Raw genomic sequence first — 27439 nt, forward strand, 5'->3', positions numbered from 1 at the left:
TGGAAGCGGATGGAAAACCGGCAGGGCATTCTCATCTTGTGATTCAGTGGGACAACTTGGCATCGTGCTTAGGAGTTTTCCACCTTTACTCTAACAGCAGTTCTGTTTATAATTATCCCTGGAGAAGTTGGTGTCAGATGCTGGCTCCGTGAAGATCAGCCACGCTTAATTTACTAATACTTTCATTTAACTGCAAAAATCAGAGACCCCTCTACCATTAGAGGGAGATTTTAATGTCTCTATGTTTAAAAAATCCGAATAAAAATAAGTCTATATAAGTAAAGACTTTCCTTTGTTGTACGGGTTGCCTTTGGATCTCCTTATCCCAGCTTGCTGTGAGCAGCAAGCTACTAAGGATATTTCATATGAAATCTGTCTCAGCGCATGTCCCTACCCAGCCTGGAAAATCTTTATTGTTTAAAACAGGGCCCATCTTCGTTCCTTCATTGTGACAAACATCTTGGTCGCTTGCAAGGTTCGATTACATTTGTGAGAGTGGGAAACCACCGAGGCTCCCCGGAAGGAAGAAGTCACCCAAAGGTCAGCAAGAACGTCACTACTCAGCCCACAATGCATATCTCGCTGCCTGGAACCTCGGACTACTACTATTCATCCGGGCGAAAGCCATTCATCTCGAACCCCATTGGACGAGATGCAGCAAGGAATCATGGGAGCCAGCCTGTCCTTCCGTACGGATGTGCCAACCGTCCTCCCTAGGCTTCACGTCCGGTAAGTCGCACGTCGGCGTAGCGGGCTCAGGCCCTTTGTGCGCAGGCGCTGTGGCACGGGCGGCGTCTGCAACGCAGGGGGGTGGGGCAGCGCTGACGCGATTCTGTCCGCGTTGGAGCGGGCGGGCCGCCGCCTGAGTCTCCGCGGCCGCCGTGTGACGTGGCACAGCCGAACACTTAACGCCGCGCCGGAGCCACCGCACCAGTCGCCGAGCAGGTCCTGGTCCCGCTACGTCGTGTCCCGCGGCTTCGCCGACACTCCAGCCTGCGAGACGGGTCTTCAGCGTTTTCTCTTCCGCCCACTCGGTTGTGAGCCGGAATCGTGAAGGCCTGAGGGCGCACCAGACCCCCTTTTGACCGTCAAGTGCCACCACCGCTATGGGCCTCACCATCTCCTCTCTCTTCTCGCGCCTCTTCGGCAAGAAGCAGATGCGCATTTTGATGGGTGAGTGAAGGGCCGGGACCCGGGAAGGCATGTGTCTATGCTGGTGGCCCCGGGCCCAGCCTTCTCCGGCTGGGGTGGGGGAGGGCAGTCGAGAAGCATCCTTCAGGGGGAACAATGGGGGCGAGGGGCGAGGGGCGAGGGATTTGTTTCCCACAGAGGCCGAGCCAGCGAGTTGGGCCAGATTTCCTCGCTCCTGGCTTTGCGTGCCTTTCTCTTCCTGATCAAATTGAGAGCCTGAGGAGATTGAGCGGAGATGTAGGGTGTTCACACTGGCGGAGCCCATTCTAAAGGTGCAGTTCTAAGGGTGCAGTCTTCCATCTCACTTTTCTGGCGATGGGCAGCGGTGGAGAGTGAAGCTGGCCTATTCCAGCCAGCCTTCCTCCTCCCCCTTTCTTGGTCGTGTACGCCCTGTGCATACACCATTGGTATGTGACCCGGGCTAGGAGCCGTCTGGGGCAGGAAGTGACCAGGCCCACTGTGGGGAAGGAGCACCCAAGGTTCGAATAAAGTCCGGAGTCTTCTGAGCTCATTTTGCTAAACTTTGCCTTGTTCTGTTTTCGACTTTCTTGTCTTACAATTACGAAGCGTCTTCTGTGAAAATGGAAGTTATCCCATAGCTTGACTTTCAGTTCTAAAACTAAAATACTAAACCTGTTTGGTTTGCTATCTTTGCTCTTTCAAATTAATTTTATCCATCTGGCCTGGATAATAAAATAAAAAAAAAATCAGCTTTTAGAAACGAGATCCCTTTTTAACCGGATAGTTCTGAATGAAGCACCTTAATTGAGCTATTTTAAAAAAGTTTGTTTAAAAACCGCTTCCCTGTGACAGGTTTTATTGCCCAGCAGAGGCCATTCGCTTGGGCATTGTAAAGCGGTCTCTCCTTAGTCCAGCAGTCTACCTCAGCTGAGTTGCAAGGACCTGAATGATGCCTTTTTAAAAGCCCCGAGAACACTGAATATTGACACTTGTTGAGTGTGAGGAGAAAAGGATTATTTTGAGCATCCACTACGCTGGAGTGCTTCAGTTTCTGTAATATTGCAGAGTATGGCTGTACAAGTTGGTTATTGTTCATTCGTTCAGCTTCTTTACAATTCATAAAAACAATTGCTCATGATTCATTCACAAAGCTAAGTGAAAATGTTTTCTTTCGTAGTTTTGCAGATACCCTTTATGAAAAGGACAATTATTTCAGGAGGGCAGGCGTGTTATTTAAACTTTATGTGGTTAGAATTTGGCAGTGTGAAAAAAGCTGAAGTCAAAGGGAGAACTTTGCACTGTGATAAATGGGTTTCTTAGAGATTAGCCAGTACAGGATTGTGTTATTGAAAAATAAAGAGTTTATTGTAAATGAATTCTAGTTTTCATTGTCAGAGTCTCGTGATGGCTAAAGGGATAGAGGGAGAAGAGTGGAATGATGCTTTAAGCACTTTACTATGTTGGAAAAACTTTTCTGACCACTTTCCCAAGTGCTGGGATTAAAGGTGTATACCATCATGCTTATGATGCCCAATTAAATGGTCTCTGTTGGGCAATAAAACCTGTGCCTGGGAATCGGTTTTTAAACGTGTTTTTAAAATAGCTCAATTAAGGTGCTTTAGAACTATCTGGTTAAAAAAATCATTTCTAAAAGTTGACTTTCTAATTTTATTATTATTCAGTCCAGATGGATAAAATTAGTTTGAAAGAGCAAAGACAGTAAACCAATAGGTTTAGTGTTTTAGGTTTAGTGTTGGAAGTCTGGTAATTCTTACGTTTTTGACTTTTGTCTTTGTGGCTTTTTGAGTGATTGACCTTGTCAATAATAATCACTTTTATGATATCTTCCCCATTTGAGTATTGGGAATTCTAGTGAATGACTGGTTGATATACACGTGTGCCCGTGTGCCCGTGTGCCCGTGTGTGTGTGTGTGTGTGTGTGTGTGTGTGTGTGTGTGCACGCGCGCGTGTTTACTTTGTGGTATGGTTTTGAGAATGGAACCAAAGGCCTTGTTCATGTACTCTAGCCTAACCCTAAATGATTGTTTTGTTTTCCTGTCTTTCATTAGTGGGCTCTTGTTTTCTTTATTACGCTTATATATTCCTCCTTAAGTCACTGGCTTTTCATACTCTTTTTTTTTTTTTTTTTTTTTTTTGATTCTTGGGATTTAAATCAGAGTCTCTACATAACCATTGAGCTACATCTGTAGTCCTAGATTACTGTTTAGAGGTGTTTAAAGAAACAATAATTAGGGCTGAAGAAATGGCTCAGAGATGAAGAGTCCTGGCAGCTCTTTCAGAGGTCCTGAGTTCAGTTCCCAGTAACCACATGGTTGTCATAACCATCTATAATGAGATCTGGAGCCCTCTTCTGGCATGTAAGCAGACATGCAAGCAAACACTGTGTACATAATCTTTTAAGAGAGAAAGACAATTAGCCAGCATGTCTGATTTGCCCAACTACTGTGGAAATGAAAACTTAATTTATGTACTAGCTGATATCCCAAGATTAATTTGAGATATTGGACGATATGACAGATAGTTAACCATATAGTTAAAAATAAGCCTAGCCAGGGACAGCATGATGGGTGTGTGTCAGTAATCCACTACCAAGGAGGCTGAAACAGGAGGATACTGTGCTTCAAACACTAACAAATAAATAGCCAATACAATATATTGAATTTAACATCTTTAGACGATTGGTCAATAGACATGATGTACTAGGTATTTATAAGGAAAGTTTACTTGTTTGACTACTAAATTTAAACTCAAGGACAACTAGCTTACTCAGGTAGCCAGAGTTAGAAAGCAGTAGCTCTGAATTGTAAGGTAGGTCTATATATCTTAGTGGTCTATGAAAAGGTGTACTTTTGGCAAATAAATACTTGAATTTTTTTTCTGAAATTACTAACATATTTGTAGAGGAATTGCTAATTTTAACCTGTTTTCTTTGAACTTCCTTTTAAACAGCATCTCCAGAGAGATGCTACCATTTGCAGGATACAGAGTAGAAGGGGTTGTTTTATAGGTGGAAGTCCCAGTTCTTGTAGCTTGTCATTTCTCTTGGACCAACTGAAAAAAGTCACCCTAAATTGCCCAGGAATATACACTGGATGAGTGAGGCTAAATCCTGCTAGCATTGTTTTCACGTGTTAAGTTGTGGTTTGATTTAAACATTAAGTAGGTGGTTTTGCCTAAACTAGTGCTCAGTGGATTTAGTTAAAAATTTTTAAAATTCTGGTATAAAATAAATGTATGCAGCCAAATGAGATGTTCTTTAAAAGAAAAAAAAGTAGGGCCAGGACTGGGGGCACAGGCCTTTAATCCTGGCACTCAGGAGGCAAAGGCCTCTGTCTCTTAATTCAAGAACAGCCAGTGCTACACAGAGAAACCTTGTCTCATAAAACAAAACAAAAATAAATTCAATTAAGTTATTAGTTATTAATCTTTTAATTATGAGAGTTTTAGTATACAAAAGATGTAGGTTTTTAGAATTAAACTTTATTGTATTATAAAAAAGCAGGCCGGAGGTTCATCTAACAGTCAGGGTCCAAGTCATCCTGTAATTGCAAAGTTCTTTAAGCCCACAAGAATTCCTAGCCCAATTACTTATCTAAATATTTTCTCACAATCAAGAAGGCAATTAAAACATTTCTCGGCTCAAGTTGTTTATCTGATTAATATTTTCTCCCTGGCAGGAGGGCAATAAAGTATTCCTTAACTCCGGCTATTTACTTAACTGACATTTGCTTCCAGGCAGAAGGGAGTCTTGGCTCCTAGCATCCAACCTGATAGAACCATTTTTATAACACAGATCGAGGCTTTGCATCTTATTTATGCATATTTGATATTGATTTCGGTAGTGGCAAAGTTAGTCTTATCAGGAGACTAGGACATAGTTATATATGTTATCCCTTATCATTAAGAACTTTTTAAAAGAAAGATTTCACACTTAATTTTTACTATGTGTATATGTTTGTCTGTATGTTGGTTACACACATGTGATTAGTACTTCTGCAGGCTAGAAGAAGGCATTAGATTCTTTAGAGCTGCACTTACAGGCACTTGTGAGCCCTCTGATAGGGGGTGCCAGGAACTGAACTAGTACTTGCTCTTAACTACTAAGTTTTCTCTCCAGCATGAAGAGCATTTATTCAAACTATACTGTGTAAATACTAAACAAAGGACTAATTTTTGGTTTGGAGACGTAGCATAGTTGGCGTACTGTGTTGGCTTCTTCCATTCCTAAGAGGCACAGCTTGCCTGTAATCCTAGCACTAATATTGAGGATATAGAGGCAGGAGTATCAAGAGTTAAAGGGCATCCTCAGGCACCTAAGGAGTTTGAGGCCCCTCTGGGGTATATAAAAGATTCTTTCTTCAGACAGAGGCACTCAGCTAGTTGGTGGCACAGTGCCCAGAGGTCCAAACTCAAGTCTGCCAGACGTGACTCCTTTTCTCTGTCTATAGGAGTGGTTCTTAACTTTTCTAATGCTGAGACCCTTACTACAGTTTCTCATGTTGTGGTAACCCGCAATCATAAAATGATTTTCATTGCTACTTCATAGCTGTAATTTTGCTAATGTTATGGATTGCAATATAAACATCTGCTACACAGATGGTCTTAGGCAACCCCTGTGAAAGGGTTGTTTGACACCCTAAAGGTGTTACAGCACAGATAGAAAACCATTGGTCTATAGGTCTAAAGAGAAAAATGGAAAGGGTTGCAGGAAGTGTTGATTTGGAAGGGTGGGGCAGAAATGAGAAAAAATACATTTAACACACTTAAATGTATCAAGCAGTTAACTTTTACTTTGAAACTAAATTATTGTTGAATTGTTTCCTTTATATGTATGATCAGATTTTAAATCTATGGTGTTTTCTTCTAGTTGGATTGGATGCTGCTGGCAAGACGACAATTCTGTATAAACTGAAATTAGGGGAGATAGTCACCACCATTCCTACCATTGGTAAGAAAATTTTTACAGTGAGAAGTTAAATTTTGTTTTTGTTAATCTTAGAGATGATATTGGTAAGACTTAGCAAGCTAATGTAAGAGAATTTCACATTAAAGGGGTTTATTTTTGTGGTACATTATTATGCACAGTGGTCATTTTGTTTTTTTCTTACAGGTTTTAATGTGGAAACAGTAGAATATAAGAACATTTGTTTCACAGTATGGGATGTTGGTGGTCAAGATAAAATTAGGCCTCTCTGGAGGCATTACTTCCAGAATACCCAGGTGAGAATTGCCATATATTTGTAACTTTAATTTACAGATTTTATACTGAGTGTTTACTCAGGGTTTACAAGTCTTCTCTTCACCAGTCTCATTCTTTAGAACGCTCTGACTCATGCCTTTGAAAGTTCAGTTATGTAGTGAGGAAGAACTAAATACAGCTGTTCCAGTGAGATTTTGAATGGGAGTGAATGAGTTCTCAAGAATGAATAAAGGTGGTGGCACACACCTTTATTCCAGCCCTTGGGAGGCAGAGGCAAAAGCAGGTAGATCTCTGAGTGTGAGGACAGCCAGAGCCACACAGAGAAACCCTGTCTTGACACCCCCCCCCCAAAAAAAAAAACCCCAAAACTCAAAAAGAATGAACTATTTTATCAGTAGTTCTTTTTATTTTAACCTTAATTTTGAGATTAAGGTATGTATTACAGTGGCTCTAATAAGACAGTGAACTTGATTTAGCATAGTCTGCTTTGTTAACTTGTAAGGCTGGTTTTATATTATATAGGATATATTGGCATGAAAAAGATTTTACTGATTGTGTTGATTAGAAGTGGTCAGATTTGACTCCATTTTGGACTACTGGGGGAGTTTTGAAAATCTCCAAAGTCCAGTCATAGGTCAGAACCTTGGGCATGTAAGCCAAGCAGTCTTAGTGTTCTTGTACTTAACTGTGCATACCAGTCACCTGGGTGTTGGACTAAAATTCAGATTGATTCAGTGGGAGAAGCTTCTTAGATTTTGTACTTCTAGCAAGTTCTCTTTCGATATTGATTTTGCTAGTTTGAGTTATTAAAACAGCAGCTCTATTGACACTACTGAACTGTGGGGAGGCCTCTTTGTTGATTAACAGGATTCTTTTTTTTTTTTTTTGGTTTTTCGAGACAGGGTTTCTCTGTATAGCCTTGGCTGACCTGGAACTCACTCGGTAGACCAGGCTGGCCTTGAACTCAGAAATCCACCTGCCTCTGCCTCCCAAGTGCTGGGATTAAAGGCGTGCGCCACCACCGCCTGGCGATTAACAGGATTCTTAATGGCTGCATATTAAATGCTAGTAGCCATTCATCTTCCCGGTCAAAGTTGTCATAATTACAAATGCTTGCACACTTGCCAAAAAAACTTCTCAGGGACAAAATTATTTCCTGGTGAGAACAACTATTCTAGTTCTCCTGTTCTTGTGATTGGTTTTTTTTTTTTTTCTCCCTGAGTGTTGATATTGCAGACATGCACCATTGTGCTGGAGTTTTTAAATGTGAGGAAACTGAAACTTAGAAGTGCTTCAAGATTGAGGAGTTGTAGCTGGGCTGCAATGGCATGGACCTGTAATTGTAGTACTTGGTAAGAAGGGGCTGAATGCAAACTTGAGTCCAGCCTATTCTACAGAGTTAAGTTCCAGGTCAGCTAAGGTGCAGCATAAGAGAGTCTGTCTTTAAAAATAAAAGATCAAGGAGTTGTTAACCTGGTCTTCGTTCCTGTGTCTCTTCTACCGTATGAGGGTTACACATCAGGTTTTGTTTACTACCAGAGTGAAGAATTTTTTGAAGTCGTATATTAAACACTTGGGGTATTTAAGGTATGCAGTGCTGTGCTTATTCTCCATTGGGGTACATTGTTACCTAGTAGTAGTAAACACACTTGCTGAGTGGCTGCAACAATCCTGGCCTAAGTAGTGTATCTTATTAAAAGTTAGTGTATGAATATCAAATATGTGGCATGATTTATTACTGAATAATAAGAATGTGTTCATTCACATGGTTTTGGATGAAAACAGATTTTGCAAAGGTAAAGACTTTAAAAAACTTGATTAGAAATAGAAACTAACTCATGTATAACTAGTGCAGCATCAGTTATTAGATGTGATCAGTATGTTTAACCAGTACTTATTTGCAACATGTTAGCACAGTAACTGTTTTAAGGTAAGTTGTAGATATTTATTTTAAGGAGTATATTTTTGAAACAAAATTAGGCATGATGTAAATCTTGCTGATTTTAAAACCTTAAAACAATAGTATTATCCCTGTATTTGTTTATAATGCTTTGCAAGACATGAAAATCATGAATTTGAGATTAGATTTATCCCTTGACAGAACATTCTTCATTCTAGGGAGCTCTTGCCTGCTAGCGAAAGCTTTATGTGGCCTGCTGTCACTATAGCTAAGCTGTTTTAGCTGGCATTTTTTGCATTCCTAATCAGTTATACTAACTCTTAACATTTAAACACAGCTAATTGTTTATTGTGGTAAATTCCTCTCCCCTTACTAAATAATTCCAGTTCTTTTTATTTTCTAAATAATTTATTTGCATTTTTAAAAAGATTAATTTTTATTTTGTGTGTATGTTGTGATTTGATTTTTTTTTTTTTTTTTTTTGCCTACATACATGTCTGGTGCCTGCAGACCCAGAAGGTAGTATTGGACATCCTGGAACTGGAATTCCGGATGGTTGTGAACTGCTATGTGGGTGCAAGGAGCTGATCCTAGGTCCTTCACTAGTGACCTTAACCCCTGAACCCACTCGGCCGCCCCCAGTTTGTTTGTTTTTTAAGTAATCTTTTCTTAGAACAGATTTACTTTTAGAAGCCTGGCTTTTCCATACTGTTGTTCCTAGGCTGCTGTAAAAAAGAACTAACTTAGAGTTTATTCTTAAAATCTTCCTTGTACTAATATTACTTGGAATTGATGACATTATTTACATTTAGAAAAAAATGAGAATGTAATGTTAGAAAATGAGATTGGGGGTGGAAAGATGTCGCGAACCCCCCACGCTTGGGCACCAAACTGTTGCAGCCCGTACTGCCCGTTCCGGTCCGAGGGTCAGGGTCTAGCGAGAGAGAGAGAGAGAGAGAGAGAGAGAGAGAGAGAGTGGGGATAAAGGGGAAGAGACGCGAAGAATGGAGACAAGACAGAGATTCTGATCAAGTCTCGTTTATTGAAGGGAATTCTGAGCTATTTATAGGCTTTTGCCACGTGCCTTGCAGGCGCGTGGATACCACGTGCCTTGCAGGTGTTGATATGACGTAAGCCTTACAGGCGTCTATAGCGTGGACAGCACGTGCACCGCAATGCCTTGCAGGTGTGGATAGCACATGCGCCTTATAAGCATGTATGGTGTAGATAGCACGTGGACAGCACGTGAACTGCATGCCTTGCAGGCGTGACTACCACGTGCACCTTGTAGCTGGGGGCAGTAAACAGCAACACAAAATATGTGGGGTATCAGAGTGTGCTTCAGCTGTTGTAGGCTATTGAAAACCAAATCTTTCGTCAGGGTATATGGTTCCAGATGGCTGCAAAGTTGATCTAGCCGCTTTCTGCTAAAGTCGGCTCCCAACAGAAAGATGGCTCAGCAGTTAAGAGTGCTAGTTGTTCTCTCAAAAGACCTAGGTTTGATTTCCAGCACCCAAATGGTGTTGCACAACTCTCTGTAACTTCAGTTCCAGGGGGCTCTGATGCCCTCTTCTGACACCTGCTTGCAGGTTCCTGCATGTGTACATACATACCACTCAGGCACACACACATACCCATTAAAAAAATAAAATTAATTAACTAAAAAAATTCTGTAGGGGTTAGAGTTGTAGAAAGAATATTTAACCAAACATCTAAGTATAATATGCCCTACAGTGCTGCCTGTAGCCTGATCTTTGTTTTTGTTTGTTTGCTTTGCTTTTTAAAATACTACTGTATATGTGTGTACTCTACTGCATATATTACCTGCATGCCAGAAGAGGACATCAGATCCCAGTATAGATGGTTGTGAGCCACCATGTGGTTGCTGGGAATTGAACTCAGGTCCTCTGGAAGAGCAAGCAGTGCTTTTAACTGCTGGGCTATCTCTAGCCCCCTATAGCCTGATCTTATGGAGACATTTTTTTCTACTGATGTTACCTCATGTCAGATTGCATCAGCTGACATAAATTAACCTGAACAGAAACTTTTTTCAATTTAAAGTCACTATTCTTCGTCCCCTGCCACCCCCCACCCCCGTGTGTGTGTGTGTGTGTGTGTGTGTGTGTGTGTGTGTGTGTGTGTGTAGGTGTGTGTAGTACCACTGAGACACAACCTGCATTGTTGGGAGGAATCTCTTTCCTCTCACCATGTGGGTTCTGGGGATCAAATTCAGGTCATCATGCACCTTTACCTGCTGAGCTATCTTGTTAGCCCCATGTTAGAGACTTTTTAAAACTCTATTTATAAACCCTCTGTCTTAGTTAGGGTTACTACTGCTGTGATAAAACACTATGATCAAAGGAACTCAACCACCAGCCCAGGGACAGCACTACCTACCATGGGCTGGGCCCTTCTGTGTCTATAACTAATGAAGAAAGTGCCCTACAGCTGGATCTCATGATGGGTGGCCTTTTCTCACTTGAGGGTTCTTCCTCTCTGATGACTTGAGGTAAAACTGGCCAGGACACAAGAACATACTTTCTACCCCATGTATAACTCTCTATACTGTTTTGCTGGGTATTTTATATTTTGTATGGCTGGTTTAATTTATTGGAAAAAATTCTCTTTAGGGTCTCATTTTTGTGGTAGATAGCAATGATCGTGAAAGAATTCAGGAAGGAGCAGCTGTGCTGCAGAAAATGGTAAGTATAGACTTTAAGTTGATCGTTTTCAAGGTGTGTAGTTTTGAGTATTGTCAGTGGCTACACATTTTAGAGGTATAAATAAACTTGGAAAACTATATTGTTTCCAGTTTCTTAAGAATGCACAGGAAAGCCTTCTGTGCCCCTGATTCCTATGTAACAGTCACTTATTTTAGATTTCATATAAATATAGTAATTATTTAAGACTAGAGTCTTTCACATAGCATGTTCTAGCCACATTATATAATGGATCATAGCTACTTTTATTTGTTCTTGGTACACTTCTTGCAGTGGAAAAGGTAGATGTCCAAAAAAGAATCATACCTAAATAAGCTTGCTACTTAAGTATGATCATATGATCATGGAATACATATTTTGATACTTACTTTCGTCCTTATTAGTTCTGAACCTGAGTGGGTAATCATGAGGGCTGAATGGTGATAAATATAGACTGGAGGATGATTGGCTTTAAACAGTTGTGCTGCAGGAATGGCAGTACAGGCCTGTGATTCTCCGCACTTGGCAAGTGGAAACAGGAAAATCTTAATTTTGAGACTAATCTAGGAGAAAAACAATAACAAATGCAAAAAAATGTTTTTTTTTCTTAAAAGCAAATCATTATTTGCTCAAACTGAAGGATAAGAGTGCTTGAAATTTACATAGAGAAATTTAATTGGTGTTCAACAGCTTGTTTAATATTAAATAAAATGTATATTTAGGAAGACTTGTGCATACATAGTTTGATTTTTTGATGGGTAAATGCTAACGGTTTAGCCTTTATCTACAGCTTCTGGAAGATGAGTTGCAGGACGCAGTGCTGCTGCTTTTTGCAAACAAACAGGATTTGCCAAACGCTATGGCCATCAGTGAGATGACGGATAAATTAGGTCTTCAGTCTCTCCGGAACAGAACAGTAAGTATTGGTAGGGGACATAAGTTCCTCACTGGTGAAGTCAGGGTAATTAGCTGTTTATTAGTATTCTTAGTTTATTAGTATTGTTTTTGTTGTTGTTGTTTGGAGGTAGGGTCCCACTTGTAGTCTTGGCTGGCCTGGAACTTACTATGTATATGTAGACCATGCTGGCCTCAAACTCAAAAGAGATCTGGTCACCTCTGCATATGCCACAGTGTTGGCCCAGTTTAAATGTGTAATAATTATTTCCTTTGGACACGCAGGGCATTTGTGAAAATGTGATTTATAGGGCTTTAAAAAAACTGTAAATACTGCCTTGAATTTCGCTTTTTAAAAATATTGGTTTTCTATTTTTTTAAATTTTATTTTTATTTAATTTTATCTTCTGTATTGATGTATTAACAGTGTTGAGTTGGATATGTAGAGGTTGCAGGCATTCTTTTTGGTTTTTCGAGACAGGGTTTCTCTGTGTAGCCCTGGCTGTCCTGGAACTCACTCTGTAGACCAGGCTGGCCTCAAACTCAGAAATCCAGCTGCCTCTGCCTCCCAAGTGCTGGGATTAAAGGCGTGCGCCACCACTGCCCAGCAGTTGCAGGCATTCTTAAATTTGTATCATTCAAGTAGCTCTCCAGCTACTTATTTTTACTATTCTTTTTGGTGTTAGGATGTGAACCCAAAGTGTTTCTTACACAAGTTAGAGTAATCACTCTACCACTGAATAGTATCTCCAGCTTAGCAAAAATGTTGTTGTTTGTTTGTTTGTTTTTTTTTAGGTGGTGCTCACTAAATATAGTCTGTGCTGGCCTTAAACTTAGGGACATCCTCCTGTCTCCTGCTTTTCTTTCCTCTGTACAAGCATTGCAGGCACACAAGCATACCAAGCCCTACATGTTGGGTTGTTTATGAAAGACCCAGGATATATCAACTGTAACTTAGATCATATTGTCTAGTACTCTTTGCTTACTAACTTTTAAAACCTCAGGGAGAAACCTCTACTGATGCATTTTTTAAAAGGTATTTTGAATACAAAATTATAAGAAGTACTGTGCCTGATATCAAATAGCCTAACATTTTACATCAGTGATTGATGTGTTGGTAATATCCCCATTCATATAAATTGCATCACAAACATGAGACCTTTAAAAAAAAAAAAAAAAAAAAAAGCTGTCAAAAACTTGAGTGTCCTGTCCTTTAACAGAGCTTTGCATTAATTTGCCGACATGGCAGATACCATTTATTTATTGTGTAGCATGTAGCAGTGTCCCACCTGGATTAAAAAAAATACACAGTAAGAGATAGAAATTTTTCCTGCTGTGGAGATAAGACTTTGTCTTCCCCTCCTGGGTTAATAGGGTATTTGGTCTTCAGATAATTGGCAGTATGGTAAACCTTCAGTGGCCTTGCACATGAAAATAAGATTTTTATTCTAAGGTGAAAAAAGACTCTTCTGTTAAAAATAAATAAATTATCCATTAAATATGAATTATTTTCTACGTGTTTCGAGTTTTGTGAGTTTTTTGTTTTGTTTTGTTTTGTTTTTGAGACAGGGTCTCCTTTTTTAATATTGTGTTTATATTTTAATGTTGTGTTTATACAAGCAAGTAAAAATTTTTACTGTTTAAAATGTGAGATTTTTTTTTTGGAATATGTGAGACCAAATATGCTAAAATTGTTTTTTAAAAAAACAAAATGATTTGAAAAGTAAAAGCTCTTAGAATATCAACAAACCTTTCAGAAATGTACCCCTTTTCCCCCGGGAATGTGGCACAATGCAGAGGACGTGCCTAGCACGTGAGGGCCCGAGGATGATCTCTACCACTACAGAAATCAATGCTTAAAAAGTTTGCTCATGTGTCTACTTTACTTTATAATGAGGATCTTAGGGATTACGTAGGTAGTTTGATATTTTCCCACTCCTCAGCTTATGTGGGTAAAGGTAAACTGACATACTCACTGAAGAATAGATGAGTTTTAAATGGGTAGAGTGGGAAACAAGAGGTGGAGAACATACCTGAAGGATATTGTCCAGTGACCTTTATAGTTAGCTAGAACATTAAGTTCATGTTTGTGGGATGTAAGTACTTACTTCCTTATGTAAATAAGGTGACTTTAGTTTTTGTATACTTGTAACTACTTTGTAGTGTCCTTAGGCATTTATGGGGAGGGACTTAATATTTTTTTGTTTAAAAATGGCAGTATGTATTATCTTGTTAATCAAGTATTTTCTTGTTCTTTTTTTCACAGTGGTATGTCCAAGCCACTTGTGCTACACAAGGAACTGGTCTGTATGAGGGACTGGATTGGCTGTCAAATGAACTTTCAAAACGTTAAATGAAACTGGATATCTAACCAAGGACATGTTTGATAGAATTGGTCTAGGCTTGTTACAACAAAATTAGTTTGCATCTTGGTTATTAAAGGATATCTGAGACAGGTTTGGGCAGAAATTACAGCATTTAAAACTTGTTTTGTTGCCAATTATTGTTTACCAAGAACAATGTTGCTATTTAGCAATATGCTTGGGTTTAAGAGAAATTCTCCTTGGGAAAGAAAAGTATCATTATTCTACTTCCTTGAACCTAAATGCCTGGATATATAGCTATTGTGACACTTTTAAACAAATCTGTTTTGAGTGTTTTTTTTTAGCCCACACCAATAATGTTTTAAAGTTATTCCCTTGATACTTTACTGATACCTTTATCATTCCTTGGACAGTCTGCTGATTTAAAAATGTAGCATTCCATTTGTATTTATTTCTACCCCTTGCCAAAAAGATTTTTCTAATAATGCTTGTACTGGCCAGGGTTGTTCTCCAAAACACTATCCAGTTTTCTTGTACTGACGATTCCCCCCACCACCCTTACATTATTGACTCTTGGCTTCTGTCAGCCAACCTTTGGTTTGGTTTGGACTTGATAGCTAATTCTGTGCTGGTTGCAAAGAGTTCATATTGAGATAACTTTTAATATTCAGCAAATTGTCTTTCTTTATATTGTTATCTTTTTTATGTTGCATGTTGCTTTTGGAATCAGCCAAACTCTTTGCCCAGTATATGATAGTTCTGCTGGTATTTTACTGTTTATTGATGAACATATCTTCATTAAGAATTTTTTGAAAACCCATCAAATTCAATGAATAAGTTTTCTTCATAACCCATTTGGAATTATTCCTAATAAAATGATTTTAAAAAACATGGTTGTGTGTTCTTTTGAGCCTTTGCAATAGTTGAAACTGATTTCCTTACATAACAAAGTGAATTTTCATATTTTACATGGTACAGCCAAATTTACTTATGGTTTAAGTTTTCAGTAAACTTAACCATGGGTTATCATATGCATTAAAATAAGGTGCAATATGAAGAATTTTATTTTTTCTAGTAGAATACCATTTGAAGCTATGAAGTTCAAAGGTCAGATCAAGAAGAGGAATTAGTTGTTATAACATGAACTCCAGAAGCAAGAATATGAAGGGTGGGTGCTGAAGCCCAGTCAGTAGATGCTTGCCTTGTATACATTTAGCTTGATCCCAGTATCATGTGCCACAGAGGTGGCAGGACTGTCAGAAATCACATCATCATCCACTTAGTCTGAGGCTATCATAGACCTTTCTCAAAGAAAGTAAGATGACAAGTGGGTATGCATACATTTGACAACTAACATTAGATGGAATGCATAGCTAAGTGATGCTGCTCTAGAAAACAGTCACGAGCACTGTGGGATTCAGCATTTCAAAATGTCAGCACGAGATGTGTACAACGTTACAGTGGCAGCAGTGATACATGCTATAACTGTACTAGTTGGAGTAGAGTTTTGTCTGTATTGTCTCATGTATTATAAACTGATTTTTTATGATTTGTAATAGCTCTTACAGATGCAGATAAACTAGTGGATCAAAAAATGTATTTCTTTTTTTTTTGTGTGTGTGTGTTTTTGAGACGGTTTCTCTGTGTAACAGTCCTAGCTGTCCTGGAACTTGCTTTGTAGACCAGGCCGGTCTTGAACTTAAGAGATCCACCTGCCTTTTCTTCCCAAGTGCTGGGATTAAAAGTATGAACCACTACACCGAACTTCAAAATTTTATTTCTGAAGTCAATTACATGCTTGTAAAATGTGTGTTTTTTATATTGTTCATAAAATAAAACCCACTGAATTTAGCAAAGTAAACTGAAGCAGTTTCTAAGCATCTCAAATACGTTATTGGTATAAAAGTATGTTTAATTAGTCTGCTTCATTTTACGTGATTGAAATGTCCTTAGCCCTTCTTTCCAAGTAAGAGAGGTCTTTCTTTTTAGAGAAAAGGAACTTCCATAAGTTAAGTGGTTGGAAGTGTAAGTTCCACTACATTTTAACTTTAAAAACTAAGTACTAAGTAATGTAAGTGTACATTACTACAGTAATTTTAGGATGGCTCAGTGCTTAAGCACTGGCTGCTCTGCCAGATTGCCAGCACCCAGATGGGGCCTTACAACTATCTGTAACTCCAGCTCCAGGGGTTCCAAAGCTCTCTTCTGGCCTCTGTGGGCACTGTACATATGGTAAACAGACACACTTGAAGACAAAACACATAAAATGAAAAAAATGTATTTGCCAGGCAGTGGTGGCAATCTCTTTAATGCCAGCATTTTAGTTACATTTAGGCAAATATTAATAACAAGGTTATTTCTATAGTCCATGTAACATGTTTAAGTGGCTAAATTAAGAAGTGACTCAGTAAACAGCAATAAGTAAAATCTGTCAAATAAGTAAAGCAGCTTAGTTATTGGTGCCTTTTAGATCATTGTTTACAGTAGAAGAAATGAAACTAGGTTCCCTTCCAACTTGTACTCTGCAAATGAGTGGTATGCATTGTTTCATTGGCACTTAAGGACTAGCTCTTACAAACGGTTCTGGCTTTAGTTAATGTGTTTTTTTGTTTTTTTTTTTTTTTTGTCCAGATGTAGTGCCATTCAATAGGTATGTATGGTATTCTGTCTACATGTTCACATTACATAATTTCAGTTCTTGTGTTCCATCGTGTTTTAAAAACTAAATGGAAGTTTTAAAAGGAATTAGGTTTTAAGTAACTTGTAATTTTTCTATTAGTATATTGTACTTATATCAGTTAAACCATTGTAAGTATGTATGCACACACAAAATTGATACAGGGTATGATACTGTTTTAGGAATCCATTTGGAGTCTTACAAGTAGGGACCACATGTTCCATAGAGGAAAGAGGAATGTAAATTAAAAAGCAAAAGCAGTACACTTCATACTAGAATACCTATAATCAGCAAACTTCTTTAAAGTGTTAAGGATGTGTAGAAATCAGAGCCTCATGCTTTGCTGGTAGGGATTGTGTACCTACTTTCAGTAATACTCTAGCAGTTTCTCAAAAGGTAAGTCTGTTTCCACATGACCCAACAGTTCTGCCGCTGTGGAAAAGGAACGCCCAAGAGAAATGAAAACACCCACACAGAACTTGTACACAAATGTCGATAGCAGAATTCTTGGTGGAAGCAGTATGAATGTCCATTAATCTACAGGTAGATTAATAAAATGTAGTATAACCTAACAATAGAAAATTCATTTTAGGGGGCTGGAGAGATGGCTCAGCGGTTAAGGGCACTGACTGCTCTTTCAGAGATCTTGAGTTCAATTCCCAGCAACCACATGGTGGCTCACAACCATCTGCAATGCAATCTGATGCCCTCTTCTGGTGTGTCTGAAGACAGCTATACATATACATTAAATAAATAAATAAATATAAATAAATCTTTAAAAAAAAAAAAAGAAAATTCATTTTAAAACTCAGTACTGATGCTACAGCATGGAAAAACCTAAACAGCCTTAAGTGGAAGGCTTACACACACACAAAAAAGCCAGTCACAAAATACGTATTTTTGAAATATGTATTCATGAAAGTCCAAAATAGGCTTTTCATGGAGACAAAGGTAAAGGGTTGCCAGAGCAAACAGTGACTACCCAGAAGTACAGGGTTTCTCTGACATTCAAATACCAAAAGCTCTTAAAGGTAACCACTAATGTAAGATAAGGGGAAGGTTAGGATGCTGGGAAATAAGAAAGGGGAATGTAATTTGATTCAGGTAATCTGTAACACTACCATTAACCCAGTTTTTCTTTAACTGCACTGAGACAATCTCAATATTCAGGCTGGCCTCCAGCTTACTAACAGCTGTGAATGACACTGAACTAATTCCACCTCCCAAGTGCTAGGATTATTGTTACGTGCCACCTTTAACACCTGTCAAAATACAGTATTTTCTATGTAACTTTGGATGTATTGTTGGCAATAAAGTGCCTATTCAATATAAGAAAGTCAACTAAACTGTCAAAATCCCCAACAGAACCAATCCTAATAGTTCTAGGAAGCACATACAAATTAGCAAAAATGCAACCTATTAATATTTCAGTATACTAAGGGAATGAGCAATGGGAACTCTCCAGGGTATCAGAGAGAGTTGCCAGATGAAATAGGCTTAGGTTTACCACAAAATGGGTATATGATGGAGATAGTTTTTAGTGTCCCAAGGAAATTGTTTTTGTTTTTCAAAACAGTCTGGTCGTCCTGGAATTCTGACCAGGCTGGCCTTGAACTCAGAGATCCACCTGCCTCTGCCTCCAGAGAGACCAAAGGCATGCACCACCACACCCAGCTTTCAGTGAGTTTAAAAGTGAATAATAAAAAAACAGAGCCAAGTGGTGGTGGTGTACATCCTTAATCCCTTCACTTAGGAGGCAAATCTCTAGAGTTTGAGGCTAACCTGGTCTACAAAGTGAGTTCCAGGACAGCTGGGACTACGTAGAGAAACTTCAGGAACACACACACAAAACATCACAGAACTTGGGTTTTGACAAATAAAGAGGATCCTATCAGAATAAATCAGACTGGAAATTGATATTAAGCTAGCTGAACTGACTGCTTTTAACAGTTGGTTTTTCTAGTTGTTTGTTTTTTGGGTGATTTTTTAATTTTATGGGTATGGGGGTGTTTTACCTGCGTGCCTGGAGCCCAGAGCTGCCAGTTGAGGATGCTGGACCTCCTGGACCTGGAATTACAAAAGGTTGTGAGCCATCATGTGGATCCTGGGAAATGAACTCCAGGTCCTTTGAAGAACAAGTTGTCTCTTCAACCTCAGGTTTAACGTTTTAAATGTCACTTATTAATAATTATATAGTAAATAGTATCAACTAGCTCAACTGATAAGGTTAATGCTTGAAATTAGTTTCTATATAAATTAAATTTTAGCATTTGTATTGTTAGTACACTACAGGTGGCCAAGTAATATTTTCCCTACCCCTTAATTTAATAGGGTAAGTTCCAGCTTAAGTTTTATTGGCTTCAAGTTTATGTTACCTTGAATTTAGAGATTTTTTAAAAATCTGTAATATGTAATAGCTTGAACTTTTCATTATACATTATAATTTATTATTATACTGTTATCTCAATATTTAAGACATTCTTGCCATCTGATAATCTGTATCTTTCAGATTTTAAAGTGGACCAATTTAAAAGTAAGTTCTCTGCAATTGCTGAACTGTGGGATATGGCCTTTTGTTGTGCAGGTCTTAGGGCTTTACCAAACTTCTTTGTTTACAGGCAAGGTTGTATTTTTAACTTTGATATTCACAATTTTCTTTAAAGGAATCAGTAAAACCTTTCCCATTTGGCACAAACTGATAAAAATAAGTAGCAGCTGTTGAAGGTGTGCTCTGGAAAGAGAGGTTGGATAAGCTGCTTAAAATAAGTATGTCTGTGACTGCAACAACCTCAGTTCCAACATCAGAAGCGTGTCATTAAAGTATCACTTCATATTAACTAGGATGGCTGTTTAAAAGTTTGTGAGGATGGAGGGAAACCTGAACCTGTATGTAGCAGTGAGGGAGGTATACGACAGTGTAGCCACTGTGGGAGAGTATGGCAGTGTTGCAGAAAGCCAAAGAGAATTATGATCCAGCAATTTACTGAAGTATAAACTCTAAAAGATCTGAAAACAGATGTTTGGACTGGGTGTATAGTGCAGACCAGTCCATACACCATTCCAGGGTTTGATTCCCTAGTACTACCAAAAATAATAATAATAATAATAAATAAAGGATGTTTGACCAAAACCTTGAGCACAAATATCCATAGAATTAGTCACTATAGCAAAAATAACAATTCAAATGTTCAGATAAGCAAGATGTATTATCCATGCAATAGAAAATATTCAGCTGTAAAAAAGGTGAAGTATTTGTACATACTGTAACACAGATAAACCTGAAAAACATATCAAGTCAATACAGACATATATCAAAACTGGCAGATGATATATCTATAATGGTAGAGAATGAGGATGTAATTTAGGCTTTCCTTTTGAAGTGATGAGAATGCCTTAAAATCAGTTATACAACACTGAATGTATTAAATACAACTAGGTTGTATACATTTAAATGATTAACCTTATATAAGCTTTACCTCAGTGCTTTGGTATTGTAATCAGAATGCAGTATTGTTATACTGTAGTGCTAAAAACTCACCCAGATAATAACTCATCACCACTTATTAGAAATGGCATATTTCTTAGAAAAATAGGACCATAGAACTTACTTCATCAGTGAAAACTCTTAAAACTGTTTCTTCTCTACAAATGAAATCAAGATAATAATTCTTGCAAGTATGCTGACCAAAAGATTTTCAAACACATTTTTTAATAGTGTTTAGAAAATTGGTGTTGGCCATATTTCAAAAGACTTCCCTATTGAGTTTTATGATGAATACTTCAAACTTTTATTTTCCCTTACATTCTAGAGATTTTAGATTCTAGAATTTTAAAGAAAAGATACTATAGCCAGAAATGATATTCTTGCTAATAAATTAAGAACTGTTAGTGTTATTAGAACAACTTTAAGAGTTGATTTTAATAGAATAACATACTCTAAAATATTCACTTCCTTTACTAAAAACTTGTGACATATATGTGGTTTGCCACAAAGTTGCTAGACTTCTCAGAATTATTAAAATTACTAAAGATGCCAGAAGCAATAGAAAAATTCAATCACAAAGATAGCTTTAAACACTTCTGATTATCACCTTGTCCTATTGTAAGTACAAATAAGTTTGGTATAATCTTCCTAGAATTTGTGGAGTGCTCCCCACCTTTGCACTCCAGTCACATCTGTATGCTGGAGTCAAAGCTTTACACTTCATTATCTGAATATCCTCAACTATCCGTATATGACCTGATTATACCATTTAATCCATAAATATCAAATTTAAGGATTTAAAATGTGGGATGTTTGGTAAATCACACAGTTCAGTCTCACCATGGAGTTGATATAGGATGTCAATGCATGGGTATGAATAATCTCACATTACAAACATTATTCTTTCAATATGTTGACTTCTTGCTGAGTAAATTACTGTTAATTCCTTAAGACTTCATGTAAGAATCTCAACATGGTTATCTGAAGGCAAAACAAAACCAAATTTTGAAAAGGGTTGTAGCTTTGCTGTAGCTTGGCAATATTACACATGGTTAGCATGCTCAGGGGTCTGGGTTCAATCCCCAGCAACACAGAAATAAAATAATACTGAAAATATATTTTGCAAAAGAACTAGTTCTGACTATATAAAATGCCATTGAAATGCTCTCTAAAGTGGGATGTATATGGCTGGGAATGTAACTGAGTGCCCTGACTTTGATCCTTGGGAAGAGAAACAACCTACTACCATATTTAGGAAGGCACAATTTGGTAACATCAACTTTTCATCAGGTTTTTTTTTTTTTTTTTTTTTTTTAAAGCATCCCAAGAAACTGCCACTTTAATGATTATTTCCCTCTAAATAATTTGAATAAAGGTTCAATGTGAAGTGCAAATGAAATGCTTATATTCTCAGACTTGCTAACCTAAGAGTATCTGATAGCAGAATATGAAAGCACAGACCACATTAGAAGAATATGGGAAAAAAAACCCACATTTTCAAAAGAGCAGAATTCATATGGTACTGGATTTACAGATTAAAAATTCTGAAATATGGGCTTCCAGCCTGGAAAATAAGACTTCTTCTTGACGTGAGAGTCCTTTACTATCTAAGCCAGAAATTAACTGCAGAAAGCTATGCTTATGCTACAGTTAAACTGAACATGACAAAGCAACAGCTAAAGCATTACCAAGAAGGTATGGTGAGAACTAATGTAGTAAAAGTAGATAAACTAGACACTAATCAAAAAACAACTTGGAATTTCTCATCTTAAAATGTTGGCTTCAGGGCTGGAGAGATGGCTCAGAGGTTAAGAGCACTGGCTGCTCTTCTAGAGGTCATGAGTTCAATTCCCAGCAACCACATGGTGGCTCACAACCATCTGTAATTGGATTTGATGCCTTCTTCACAATAAATAAATAAACCTTTAAAAAAAAAATGTTGGCTTCATTTTAAAATTTTCTTTACATATAAATTATGTGGCACTGTTCTGTTCCTCGAGCTACAATGCTTATATCTATAAAAAATTTACTTCAGATATTGACAGCTTACATCTATAAAAAATTTATTTCAGATATTGACAAAAGTCTACCATTCCCCCTTTTTTCCTATGTATGTAGCTCAAGCTGGCCTTGAACTGTGTAACCCAGACCAGGACTGACCTCAAAGCAGTTCTGCCTGAGTGCTAGGATTACAGCTATAAAGCACCATGCCTGCTTCCCTTTTTTCCTATTTATAAAACTGACAGTTTTGAAAACACTTCTAGCTTAGAAATGTTCAATGGTTCATCTACATTCTGAAGCTTCTATCAGAAGTTTCTCATAAGATAATTGTGCTGTATTCTTTCATATCATTATGGTCAAGTACCCTGTATGCTTACAAATATTTTATTTGAGTAAGAGTGAAGGCAAGGGATCAAGTCATGTTCCCTGTCCCTTTGAACACTCTATTGTGCTTGCATCCTACTGTTACAATGAGCTGAATTGCAGGTGAGAAGACAAATGAGATGAACTGTACTGTCATTTGTACACTGACAAACAATGCTAGAGGGAAACATCTGGCTAACTGAAAAACGAAAAAGCTCTAAGAATTGGTAATGGTATATTTTAATCTTTTGTTAAAGCTCCAAAATTATAATAAATTCTAACCAAATTGAGGTAGTGACAGACTAATGTATTCCATGTGTCTGAAGTCTCTCACATTTTACCTGCATGTCCCCTCCCCCAATTATATTAACATAATTCAATGTAAAATGTGCTTTGAAAGAAACATTGAGATTATTCAAATAGTACTTAAAAATCTTAATTACCAGCTTAAAAAACTTATAAAATATACACAATAATTCAATTTTCTTCTTGCTAGTCATAAATATGTTTTCCTCCAAATGTAGGGAATTAAAAAAAAGAGGATAAAGATATTGTATGGTGCAAACATTATGAACTGGTTCTGTAACAAAGCCATCTGGAGCTTAACTAGTAGGGAATGACCATAAAGTTTAGTGTCTACATCAACTCATTGAAGGTTCAAATATAAGCTTTGTTTCTTATTCCATTTTCTGAAAAGTACCTAGCCTCCTTTCAGAGTTAGAGAAGCAAAATCTATTTCCATTTTAAGTCACATACAAGTGCTATGTGGTCAGAAGGATGAGAAACACTAGGCAAGGCCTGGTGGGTGGTGACGTCTTCATGACCAGGTAACGGGATCACCTGTTCAACCTCTAAAGCATTTATGTCAATAAAAATGTAATCAAGACATCCATGAAAGCCGCCAACATAATTTGTGTAAGCAGGTTCACCACACGCACTTTTCAGTTTGAAACCGTGTGAGAGAGACATGTTGCATCTCTCCTCTTCTCCATTGGAAGTCCAATCTTCATGATCCTCTGGAATGCTGCCATTGATGACAAAATGATACATTCCTGTTGATGGTGTACTGTTAAAGTCTCCACAAAATATAACTGGTATTCCAGGATATAGATCACATGAGACGTGTCTAATGTGAACCAAGGCTACTGCCATTTGAATGAGACGAATGTAGCCACCTACAAACAAACAAACAAACAAACAAACTTAGTGCTAGGTACTTTTTAAAGTGTCCCCCATCCTGGGGAGCATACTGCGCCTACAAATCATGGTACCTAAATGGCATTCAAAACACACACACACACACACACACACACACACACACACACCTTACTTTTGATTTTTTTTTTTTTTGGGTAAGAGTTTTGAAATACATGTTGGCCTGGAACTTGAAATCCCGCTGCCACAGACTCCTCAGAGCGATTACAGTTGTGTACCCCCACTCCAGCCCTATCAAACACTTATCTTGAATGTCATTTAGATATTGTAGGTGATTATTTCAAGTTGCTAAAGCTTACAAAAAAAAATCTGTCTTGGGCCTAGCAAGATGACTCAGCTGGTAAAAATGCTTGCTGCCAAATCTGATGACCTGAGTTCAATCCCAGGGACCCCTATGGTGAAGCAAGAGAACCAACTCTGACCTCCACACATTCCACCTGGCATACACACATGCTAAATATAAACGTGTGTGTGTGTACAGCTTTAATAACATTAAGTCTCAATGTTTACGTCATTGTAAAGCTAAATAAAACCCACCTTTTGGGTGCCAGTAGAGATGGGTATTAGCAACACATATCTTTTTAGAAGAGTCCATTGTAGACTGAAGAACTGAAATCTATAATAGGAAACATCAGAGTTCAGTTGGTGTCTGCCAATCTCCTGAAGACATTTTTGGGTTTGTTTTTTGTTGTTTAAGACAGTTTCTCACTGTATACTCTTGGCTGTCCTAGAACTCACTATGTAAACTAGACTAGCCTTGAAACTCATAAAAATCCATCTTCCTCTTCCTCCAGAGTTCTAGGATTAAAGGCAGGTGCCACAACACCTGATTCTCTGGAATGTTTTGTACTTAAGATTGTAGGCTGAGCTATTTTATTCCACAGTCTCTTGAAAACTAAGATACCAATTTTTAAATCTGACACTACAAGTTTTAAGGTATGGTAACATGAATAAATATAACATTTTAGTAACCATTCAATATACACCATTATGAAAAAATACATTGTAGTTGACAAAATTAAGACTGAATACTGTTTTCAAGTGTGGAAGCACTTGTCCTGGAGTCAGATCTGTTTGAACAGTCTAGCATTTACAGCACTGTGTCTCGAAGTAAGGTAACCGTATCACCTCCCTCATAGATATGTGTATTCAATTAAATGAATTTACACAGGAGTGCACAGAACACAATGGTGCTCCAAAATGGGTAGACATTCATTTACTCAAACCAAAACCCACTACTTAAAACTCTGAACAAAAACAATGAAAATGTCCTTAAAGACCATGGGCATGGTGGCTCACAACTTCAATCCAGCACTTAAGAGGTGGGTGAGTCTCAGTGGGCTGGCCTCCATACTTTTATGAACCAGCATAAGGGCGATTGAACATTTTTCTCATTTATGAAACAAGAATAGTATCTGTAAAAACAGATAAAAAGCCAATTACTTTTTCTTACATACTAGTTAATAATAGTGTCAGAACAGATCTTAAAACACACTTGTGACTGCTTTAAAGTGCTTTTTTTTTTTTTTTTTTTTTTTTTTGGTTTTTCGAGACAGGGTTTCTCTGTATAGCCCTGGCTGTCCTGGAACTCACTCTGTAGACCAGGCTGGCCTCGAACTCAGAAATCCGCCTGCCTCTGCCTCCCAAGTGCTAGGATTAAAGGCGTGCGCCACCACCGCCCGGCTAAAGTGCTCTTAAGACGGTGTATGACAAGTTACTATTTCCACCTGGATTGTAAGCACTAAGGAATGAGTCTATTCATCTTGATCTAGACAACCTGCGGCAGGAGAGGTTAATATGTGCTGAATAAAGGAGCAGGCTACACTTTTAAGACGCTAGAGCAAAAATACTTTAAAGAAACAAGTATTTTCAATGTCAAGTACTAACACCCACCCCCCTCTACTCCGACAGCCCCTAATTATGAGCGAGTATGAAGAAAACAGGCGGAGCTACTTGACCTGAAGGACAGACGATCTCTGGAGTACTTTTTCCTGTGCTAATGGGTTCAAAGCCAGTTTCTCTAGTAATTCTTTGTGCAGTGGGTCCGACTTCAGGGCTTCTTGAAAAGAAACGTCGTGTTGGCTAAGGAGCTTGAACTTCGACTTCCGGTAGAAAGTGGCCAGGCCTTCGTGCTGCTTGATTCGGAACACGCCCTCCAGTCCGAAGGCCTCCAGGGCCGGTACCAAGCTGTCGGAGAACACTGCGCGGTCCACCTCCTGCAAACAGATGAGGTCAGCGTTGTAGCCTGTGAGCTCCTTCTGTATAAGGTTCTGGCGGTAGTCAAGCTCCAGGGCATAGGGGGCACAGTACGGGTACAGGACTGTCCGAGAAAACTCAGTCTGGGCATACGTGTCTGCTAGGATGTTGTAGGAGACAGTGCGGATGAAAGAGTCCTCTGTCACCTTCTTGGTGTACAGATGTCGATGGTCAAACGTGCAGGTGCCAGGCCCGGCTTCCACCGGACACACGCTTTCTAGCTCGCGGCTTGGCCCGAAGCGCTGCCCATTGCCCGGCGTGCAGTGAAGCTTGAGCCTTAGCCCGATGTCAGCATTGCACGGGGTGTATACGCGCTCGTTCACGCCCGTCTCGATCCAAGCTGAAGACTGCGAAGAGTGAGACGATGACGCGAGAGCACTGTCCCCAGGTTCTGCCGCCCCGGGTTTGACTTCCTTGTACCAGCGGAACACGGAGCTGGCGGGATCCCCAAATTCCAGACCGAGTTTGGGGCACACTGGGAAGCCAGCCATAATGTAGCGCGGCAACTGTAGTTCCGTGAAGGCAGGCGGGTTGCGCTCCACCTTGTACTTGACATCGCCGATCTGCAGCACTGCTCCGTCCTGCCAGGCGTCCACATTGAGCACATCCTCAGCCACCGCCTCCTCCCGGTAGTACAGCTTCACCACCGGCTCGCAGGTCGCAGCCGGTTCAGGCCCTGTCGTCGCACAGGCCGCGCCACCGCTCGAATGGGCTCGGTTCTTCTTGCTCTTCTTGGCAGCCGCTACCTTAGCGTGTCCCTTAAGGGCGTTGGTAGCGATCCGGCTGAGGGCCCGGCCCAGAGGCTCGCTCTGGTCCCGCTGCATGTTTTTGTGGCTGCCGTCGGCCAACGCAAAGGACAGGCTGAGCTTGGGCTCCGAGGGCACACAGCGCACCACCGCGCGCTCCATGGCGCGCGTCGCCTCGTGAGTCGCGGCTTCGGCCCGGTTGCGCCGCTCCACCACCGACCGGACTCCACGAAGCGCGGCGCGGCCTGGGAGCCTCCACATGAACCTGGCAAGATCAGAGACCCAGAGTCGCCCGGTGTTAAGTCCACAGGGAGGAGCCGTCGCAACCGGCTACAAGACCCATTCAGACCGGGAACTTCCGGTCGGCTGCAAGCATAAGCCACGGTGTGAGCATAAAGCGCGTGGTGTTCCCGATTCGCACTTTCGCCATGTTCACTTGCCCGTTTGTTCTACTCATAGCCGCATGTCTCGAGATTCAAGCGCCTTGGTGCTTGTATCCAACACGGG

The 27439-nt window shown here is 39.3% G+C and overlaps 2 protein-coding genes across 3 annotated transcripts; one reads left to right on the top strand and one right to left on the bottom strand.

Moving 5' to 3' along the window:
- Arf4 (ARF GTPase 4) lies at positions 1-15081 on the top strand. The gene is made up of 6 exons (XM_034497015.2): positions 1-1173; positions 6041-6121; positions 6284-6393; positions 10904-10975; positions 11763-11888; positions 14133-15081. Exons 1-6 carry the CDS (start codon positions 1107-1109, stop codon positions 14217-14219), a joined length of 543 nt encoding a protein of 180 aa, XP_034352906.1. The 5' UTR covers positions 1-1106; the 3' UTR covers positions 14220-15081.
- On the bottom strand, positions 11355-27344 carry Pde12 (phosphodiesterase 12). Of its 2 annotated transcripts, XM_076931285.1 has the most exons (5): positions 25889-27344; positions 24468-24546; positions 23654-23890; positions 18883-18934; positions 11355-11535 (listed from the first exon to the last, which is right to left on the bottom strand). In XM_076931285.1, exons 1-5 carry the CDS (start codon positions 27191-27193, stop codon positions 11397-11399), a joined length of 1812 nt encoding a protein of 603 aa, XP_076787400.1. In that variant the 5' UTR covers positions 27194-27344; the 3' UTR covers positions 11355-11396. The 2 variants fall into 2 exon arrangements, with proteins under 2 accessions (XP_076787400.1, XP_034352905.1); XM_034497014.2 differs by lacking the exons at positions 11355-11535; positions 18883-18934 and having other exon boundaries at positions 20055-23890.
- Positions 27345-27439: the final 95 nt, after the last annotated feature.

Source organism: Arvicanthis niloticus, chromosome 3 (genome assembly GCF_011762505.2).
Source record: "Arvicanthis niloticus isolate mArvNil1 chromosome 3, mArvNil1.pat.X, whole genome shotgun sequence".
NCBI classification, from domain to species: Eukaryota; Metazoa; Chordata; class Mammalia; order Rodentia; family Muridae; genus Arvicanthis; species Arvicanthis niloticus.